General features: G+C 40.5%; 1 protein-coding gene across 1 annotated transcript in view; it reads left to right on the top strand.

Annotated features, from left to right (window-relative positions):
- Positions 1 to 2,918: 2,918 nt before the first annotated feature.
- The window catches only part of TOMM70 (translocase of outer mitochondrial membrane 70), a 38,020-nt gene continuing 31,886 nt past the window's right edge, over positions 2,919 to 9,052 (top strand). Inside the window, exon 1 of the mRNA XM_021692302.2 lies at positions 2,919 to 3,363. Coding sequence (XP_021547977.1) covers positions 3,037 to 3,363 — 327 coding nt within the window. The 5' untranslated portion in view covers positions 2,919 to 3,036. The remainder of the gene's footprint in view (positions 3,364 to 9,052) is intronic.

Raw genomic sequence — 9,052 nt, 5'->3', positions numbered from 1 at the left:
TGAAGAAAAATAGAGAATGGAAACGTAAGGAAAAGTTGAGAGAGAATCCAAATGTGTATGTATGTGCTTAATATGTCTGTGGACTCACTGGAAGCCTTGAACACCAATCAAGCAGCTATCTACCAACTCTACCAATAAGAAAGCCTTTCATGTAGCAATAACAATTGAGGGGATATAATCATACAATTTTAAAGCTAGGAGGAGACTTAGAAATCATCTAATCCACTGGTCACATTGGTGCCCACAGTCACACACATAGCTCCTTAGTATTAAAATCTAGAATAACAACTCAGGTCTCAGGCGCCTGGGTGGCTCAGTAGTTAAGCATCGCCTTCAGCTCAGGTCATGATCCGAGGGTCCTGGGATCGAGCCCCACATCGCATCGGGCTCCCTGCTCAGCAGGAAGCCTCCTTCTCCCTCTCCCACTCCCCCTGCTTGTGTTCCCTCTCTCACTGTCTCTGTCAAATAAATAAATAAAATCTTAAAAAAAAAAAAAAAAGAACTCAGGTCTCCTGCATCCCAGTCCATTAGCTGTTCTACCTCATTTCAACTGACCAAATAGACCAGAGAAGAGGTGAAGAAATCTATTGAGTTCCATTAATCTAGCAGGAAAAAGAAAATCTCTATGTTCACATATACAAAATTTCAGTTTTCTTAGAGACAATTTTACTTCTCTCCTTTAAAATTCAGAAAAACAGAAAACTAAGCAGTGAATGTCTGCTATTTTGTAACAAACAATATACTAAAAAGAAATTAAATGTTATCTAATTAAATCTTTCACATATAGATGTGAGAGGTATGTTTTCACTATTTCAGAGCTCAGAAATTTATGCATCAGGTCAATAAAGTCATACAACTAATGACATTCTTACTCAGTTCTACACTATAATCAATTAGGAAATGATGGACAAAATGGGAGAAAAGAGATGAATAGGCTAGAGAATGAAAATGGTCTGTTCAACAAATAACAAAAGTAACAAGAACAAATTCATTTACTGATGCCGATCTTAAAAATAAAACCAATAAAAGCAGCCTTTTAGACAAATATTAATTAAACAAAGTGTTTCAAGAAATTCTAACATTGATCACCTTTGAAGAGGGGAACTGGGTGACTTTTCACAGTAACTCCTTCATAACTTTTGGATTGCAACCATAACAATGTTACCTATTCCAATAAATAAGTTAAAAAAAAACTTCAAAGGACTTAGTTCCTACCAATAGTAATTACTAGCATTCTACAATCCCCCGAGGCTGCAGAAAAATGGATATTTCAGTAAAGAAAAATCCTAACTCTGTTCTGAAATGGCAAGGGAGAAATTGGATTAAGGGCCAGAAGACTTTCCTCTGGGGGGGAATCAGGAAGGAAGAAAAGATGATTGCCTGCAACAATAACTATTTGATCAACTCAATTCTATTGCTATTATTTTTAGCTCATCTTTTTAGTCTTTTGCTGAGGAACCCTATTACCTGAAAGCAATTTACTAATAGGAACCCACATGAAGCAGGAGAAAAGCAACGATCCTGAAATCTTTGAATTAGGCCATTCTAATTTAATCTGTGTATTTTTGTGCCATTTAATAAATTATCTTTCAATCTTTATGTAGCTCTACTGTGATGTTGAAAATTCTTTGTGCCCAAAAGCAAAATGACCCTTTGTAAATTTTTAATATAAGGGGCTGCAGACCAGTATACTTGAAATGGGAGCCACAGTTCTGGATTCATTCTCTATTAATACTTGTCTTTTCTTACTGAAAATACTATGAATTCCAGCAATTCCTTGCAAAGGACACTCTTGTATTTTAAAATGTCTGGTGCAGAGCATGGGGGAAAGGAGTTGACAAAGCTATTCAATATATGAAAACTATGAATCGAAATTTCGGTTTGGGAATGAAGCAAGAAGGTTGAGACAGCTAGTGCAAAACTCGCAAGGCAGTAGGCGGATCAGAGCACTGCAGAGGGCGCGGGTGCTCCAGGGATCGCGACGTGGGCTGGGATGTCAGGAGAAATCCAGCACAAGGCACAAATACGTATAGGAAAGCTGCAAGCAGGTGGGTACTCTGGGTCTTCCATTTCTACCCACGCAGTTAAAGAACTTCATTAACAACACACAGACGTCATCGCTTTCGTAACTGGTGCAGACGGTGAACCGCAGGGACTCCGTTCAAGCCGTTTTGGCGGAAGGCAATTTAGATTTGCCCGTTTCCACCCAGTCTGATTTCTGCTATCTGCTGTTGCCCCCAGTAATCTCAAATTCCTTCAAACTAAAATCCGGCCACGGTAGAAATAAGAGAGTTGGTGATACAACAGGCTAGCTCTAGCTTTGAGTTCTTCCTTCACACACCTTTAACAGTCCTTCTAATCCGTTAGTTTCCCGGACGTCCAAACGGATAACCAAACTACCGTCCCCAAAGGTCTAAGAAGCACCTACGTGGCGGTAATAGGAAAACGGAGCCCAAATTCCACCAATAAACTGGGCTACTCAGGCTACGCCCCGCCCACCACTCCTGCCAACCAATAACATTCACAACTCTTCCACCACTCCCGCCCGTTCTTAGGACCACTGCAGAGTCTCCGCCGTTCGCCTGCGCAGCATAGATCTGCTGTATAAGCGTCCCTCCTCCACTTCCCCAAATAAGAGGGCCCTCTGACGGCGGAGGGAACGACACTAGCTACCACCGGAGGCCCAAGGCCCTAGAAGCTAGTCTGACAAACAGCAGCGGCGCAAAACGATAGAGAAAGGGCCACTCACAACGCCCCCACTCCCGCCCTGTTCCCCCTGACCCGGAAGTAATTTCCCCTCTTCTCTCCGCCCCCTCCCTCCCCATGGTTGAGAAGGGAGGAAAAGGACGGCCGGGTCTGGCCCGGCATGCCTTAGGCTTCCGGTGACCTCTGGCCCTTTTCTGTCGTCCGCTCTCGCTGCCTAGCGTGCTCGCTCGCCCACTGCCTTCTTTCCCTCCCTCCGGTCTTCCTTCGCACGCTACCTGGTGACTGAAGCGCCCGCGGCCAGCAGGGAGGCGGTGGCGGAGGACACTTGTCATGGCCGCCTCTAAGCCTGTGGAGGCGGCGGTGGTCGCGGCGGCTGCGCCCAGCTCCGGGAGTGGGGTGGGCGGCGGCGGCGCGACTGCGGGCCCCGGCACTGGGGGCCTACCGCGATGGCAGCTGGCGCTGGCAGTCGGGGCGCCCCTTCTGCTGGGCGCAGGTGCCATGTACCTGTGGAGCCGGCAGAGGCGGCGCCGGGAGGCTGGGGGCCGAGGCGACGCCGGCGGTTTAAAGCGCAACAGCGAACGGAAGACCCCAGAGGGCAGGGCCAGCCCGGCCCCGGGCAGCGGACATCCCGATGGCCCCGGTGCTCACCTGGAAATGGTGAGAAGCAGCCCTGGGCTATGAGGGTGGAACCCAGCGGGTGCAGCCTTTCCTTGACTAGCTGTGCGGGTCAGGGGGCTTCCCATCAGACGGAAGCTGCCTGGCAGCACATGGGTTTAGCACATTTCTGGCTGCCTTTGTAGGGATTGGAATAGCCCGAGGGCACAAGTTAGCGTCCTTCTTTGATAGTTTCCCTTTGGTTTCAGAAAAATACTTGTCTTTTTTTTCTCAGTGACACAGCATTTATCTCTGGCGTTTTGGGTACGGGGGACATTTGCAAATGTGAAGATTGTATTTAATTAGTGAAGGAAGCCAACTTCCATTTACGATTAGTACATTGTGGTTGACAGGAATTCTTGTGATTTCCAAGGCCTAGAACTTGATCCGTAATAACCTTTTAATAACGAGCCACCCCCGTTTTTTGAAGTCTCTTAGGGTAGGGGATAGGTAAATAGAGTGACTGTTGGTTGGCAGAGTGAAATGGTGTTAAGTAGCATTTGTTTTTTTATCTGTGGGAGTAAATTCTTAAACTTTTTTGGTAGAAGCGTCTTAAATTAATTTTTTAATTTTACCTGAAAATTTACATGATTAAGCCTGACATGCGTGATAAAGATTCTTTCATGTTAGGCCAAGTATCAGAGTATCTGGTGAACCGCTTTGCATGGTTTTGTTGAACCGACTGTTAAATCCTTTTGGTATCTGACAGCTGTGGGGAATAAGCCTGGCTGCATTTAACAATACTGAATGGGGTGGGGTGGAAGATTTTATTTGCCTCTTGGATTGTACAGTGGTAGTCAGACTAAATCAGAGTTCAGAGAAACCTTTGGTCAAATAACTCCCAGTCATTAAATACATTTGCGAGTCATTTCCACATTATATTATTCAGGTTAAAGACATGATTTTACTAAGTAGTCAAATTAGCTTTAAAGGAAGTTTTGCTGTGGGAGTGAACTACCATAATTTAATGCCCACTATATGTCAGGCATTGTGCTAGGCTGTGAGAGAGCCAGATAGATAGTCTTTGTAATGGGAGAGTAAAACATAGCTTTTTTTTTTTTTTTAATTTTTTTTTTTAAGATTTTATTTATTTATTTGAGAGAGAGAATGAGAGACAGAGAGCACGAGAGGGAGGAGGGCAGAGGGAGAAGCAGACCCCCTGCTGAGCAGGGAGCCCGATGTGGGACTCGATCCCGGGACTCCAGGATCATGACCTGAGCCGAAGGCAGTCGCCTAACCAACTGAGCCACCCAGGCGCCCAAAAACATAGCTTTTTTTTTTTTTTTAAAATATAGAAAAGATGCAGTATGGTATGCTGGAAGAGCCCATGGACTGTGAGAACTAGGAGATGTGTGTAGTGGACTCTCCAGCATAGTTACTTTGGGAAAGTCATTTTACCTCTCTGGTCTACTGTCATCCCCATACTATAAGTGGATTACAGTATTTTAGGTCTCTCATATCTTTTCCAGCCCTAAAAATTGTTGCCTCTGAGTGCTGCTAATGAGAGTGGTAATCGGGGGATTCTTTGAATTCGCACTTGTCTTATATCATTTTCTTATGTCTGAAATTCTCTGGTCATTTCCTATTTCATTTTTTAGCTTAATTTTAATCAAAGAAGAATAATAAATGAATGAAAAATACATAAAAGCTTTTAGTTCTATAATCACTAAAAATAAAAACAATTTTTATACATGAAACTTTTTGACTTTTTTTTTTGTTTTTTTTGCAGTTTCAAATACTGCCCCATCTCAAATACCATTTGGTATTTGAATTTAGTATGCCATTGGTATAGAATTCAGCAAACTGTCTTTCAGATTTTAGATTTTCTTAAATCGCGTTTTTAGTTTTTCAGCATTGTCTGGGTCAAAAGTAATGATTTTTAAATTTGGGGGTGTTCTTTAGTTTTATCAGAACAATTTTTTTAAGTTGCTGCTGTTAAAAATTAGACTTTATGATTGACTTGTATAACTTGAACTGCTTTAAAATGATTTATTGTTTTTGACCCAAAATAAAACTGAGCAAAAGACACTTAGGGTTGTTCACCTTCTGGAATTTGTGGGCTTATATTCTTGCTTTGAATTACCAAATTATTCTTCAGGAAAGCAACAGTTAAAAGTGTCTTTGCCATTTTTCTAAAGGAAATTTGTATTTGATGGTGACTAATACTGAAAGAATATTTTTTTTTTAAAGGTTTTTTTATTTATTCATTCAAGACACAGAGATAGAGAGAGAGAGAGAGAGAATATGAGCAGGGGGAGAAGCAGAGGGAGGGGGGAGAAGCAGGCCCCCCGCTGAGCAGGAAGCCCGATGTGGGGCTCGATCCCAGGACCCTGGGATCATGACCTGAGCTGAAGGCAGACGCTTAACCAACTGAGCCACCCAGGCGCCCCCTGAAAGAATATTTTTCTGTCTTTTTTATAGTCTGGTCCTTAAAGTTATTATTAGACTATCTATATATAAGTGACCACCAGTTATTATTTATTTATTATCTGTGGTTGGAGAAATTGCTTTATATTTGAATAGCACCTTTCATTTGGCAACTTTAGTGGGTTTGGTAAATAAGGAAATCATTTGTTTCATTTGATGGAAAAACTGGCAGAATCCTGATGCCCTAACTGTTCTTTGCCCACCTGAGCAATAGCTGTTAATTTTTAAGGGAATGAAGGAATGGACAAATAGTGTTTTTTCAGAGTTCAGTGAATAAAAGTCAGTGGTTTTTGTCTGTTGGCCGATGTTGCCTTGTGTAAAATGAACCAATAAAATTATCTGGCCTGTGATTTTCATGTGCAGTGTAGACTGTATCCATTTATCTTTTTTTCTGGGATAAACACTTGAAAGCAAAAGCAGAAATTCATATTTCTCTTTAAGTAATGGAGATTTTAGGATTTCACTAAAGAAAGGCATCAGATTGCAGTTGATAGCATCTGAGATTGAGGTACTTAAAGTATTAAATCATATTTCTTTTTGGCCCATTGAAAAACCTACCATCATGTGCCATTTTAACTTGAAGAATTACAGGTTTCCAAAGTTGGAAAGATTCTTTGAAGAGCACCTTATCCATAGGGCTTCTCAGTCTCTGGCCCTGAGTTATAGCAAGGGACTACCAAACCCACATACACACCAAGTAATGGTATTCTACACAGATAGATGTCTTAGGCATTTCTTTTTTCAAACTTGGGATTTTTTGAAATGTGCATTTATTTAAAACTTCGTTGAATATAGTAGCTTTTTATCCGGTTGTTTTTTAATCTGATGATAAAATATACAGTTAATTCTGGTATTCAAGTTTTTTTAAGGTTACACGGGAGTTATCCCACATGAAATGGTTAGGAACCACTAATCTAAGCACTCTAGAATGGGAAGGGAGAAATGTACTTAAACATTTTAATTAGGGGATCACAGACTGATTAACATGCTGTTTTCAGTCATTTTTGAAGTGAAGTAATTCTCTCCCCTTAAACGAGCTTCTAGTCATTTTTTAAAAATCGGGTTTACCAATGACATTCCTATATAACTAAGTCCAGTGAACACCTTTCAGTCTTTATCTCACTTGATCCTTGGCAATATTTCACATTGTCTTCTCTTAATTTCATCACTTTTCCTGTGGCTTCTGATACACTATATTCTGATTTTCTTTGCTTTTTAAAAATTTCTTGATACCTCCCTTGCTGATTGTTCTCGGTCTCCTTTCCAGGCTCTTTTCTCTGCCTCTTCCTTTTCATGATCTTCATGGTTCTATCATAAGCATTCTTATCTTCCACACCTTCACTAGATGCTTGCTTGCTCTACGGGAGTTTTATTTATCTCCTATACTGATAGCTCCCTAATTTCTTGTCTATAGCCTAGACCTCTCAAGAGGCCCAAATTTAAGGGGAATTTTTACTTCATTACTCCACAAATATTTCACATCCAGACTCCTGTTCTTCCTGAGAGTACCCCTTTTCTGTGTGCCTCATCTAACTAGTTTCCCAAGCCAGAGACTTGGCTGTCATCTTAACTTTCTGCCCCTTTTGTGTTTTCCACATCCAATCCAGGAAAACATCTAGAAAATTCTTAAGTCTGACTACTACTACATTCCCACTGCCATTACTTCTCAACTAAGTCACTGCTCTTCTCATTGTCTTCCTCTAATCCATTTTGTCACTGCTAGAATAAATCATGACAGCCCCAGGCTTAAAATTCTTAAGTGGTGTTCAGTTCATTTCCTACAACATAAAGTTCAAACCCATCATCATTTAAGACCCTTAATGATCTTGATCCTGCTTACGTCTTCAGCTTTATGTCTTGACACTTCCTCATGTTTTTCGCCTTTGGCTATTCTGTGAACACTGCCCAATACTCCTACCTTCTCATCCTTCAAATCACAACATGTAGGTATTTTAACCTTTTCTGAAACCCTTTACCTGGGCATACCACTATGTGATTACATAACACCCTGAACTTTTCCCTTCCATAGCACTTACCACGTGGTACTAGAGTTACTTATTCATGTCTTTCCTACTATACTCTGGAATATGTGAAGGCTAGGACTGGCTCTGTCTTACTGTTGTATTCTCAGAACCTAATACAATGTTTGGTGCAAAGCAGAGGTTGAGTAAATGTGCCAGTGAAGCTTCATTCTTTGTAGATACATATATATTTACATATATATGTGTGTGTGTGTGTATGTATACATATATATACATATATATATATAATGTGTGTGTGTATATATGTATATATACACATAATTCCACAAGTTGAGTATTTTTTTCAGAATTCCAGCTTTTCATTTTTATTCTACCAATCAATCCTAGAAGTTGGTATAACAGTCTTAAACTTATTTAAGCATTCTTTTTCTTTTTCTTTTTTTTAAAGATTTTATTTATTATTTGACAGAGAGAGACAGCGAGAGAGGGGACACAAGCAAGGGGAGTGGGAGAGGGAGAAGCAGGCTTCCCGCTGGGCAGGGAGCCTGATGTGGGGCTCGATCCCAGGACCCTGGGATCATGACCTGAGCCGAAGGCAGATGCTTAACAACTGAGCCACCCAGGTGCCTCCTAGGCATTCTTTTTATAAATCACTTGATTTTGGATGAACTACAACCATAATCCTGCAGAAGCAGTGTTTGTACAAGTGGGTACTTAGGTAAAGAGTGCTCTGTACTACGATTGAGTTGGTGGGGTTGGTTGTAAATTTTTAAAATATAATACGGGAAAGGACTTAATTATTATTATCTCAGGTGTTTTCTTGTTATACTAGCTTTTATTCATATAAAAGTAACAATTGGTTGATAAAGTATTTTAAAAGATTGTTTCTCATGCTGTAAGTTTTCCACGGTTGATTGCTACTTCTTTTAAGCTGAAATTCAAATTTTAAAATATGCTTTTGGAATTTGGTAAATTTAAGGGAATGAAACCATTGAGAAGAAACACTATCAAACTGCCTCACGTATATTTTAACTGGATATAAATGTGTAATTATGGGAATACTCATTTTATTTTCTTATACATAGATTCCAGTTCATTTCTTTTCACAGTGACTATATGTGATCCTCAGAATAATATTTTATAAATACTTGCTAAAAATTTATAGTGAGTTCTTATTGCCAAATGTAAATCATTGAAAGCTTTCTGTAATGTAGTCAATGTTACCATTGCAGGACTTGTTTTCAGAGGACTTTTTTTGGTCTCCTGAATTTCGTGTGTGTGTG

Source organism: Neomonachus schauinslandi, chromosome 1, assembly GCF_002201575.2.
Source record: "Neomonachus schauinslandi chromosome 1, ASM220157v2, whole genome shotgun sequence".
In the NCBI taxonomy this organism is placed as follows: domain Eukaryota; kingdom Metazoa; phylum Chordata; class Mammalia; order Carnivora; family Phocidae; genus Neomonachus; species Neomonachus schauinslandi.
This window is presented reverse-complemented; position numbering and strand designations above follow the sequence as displayed.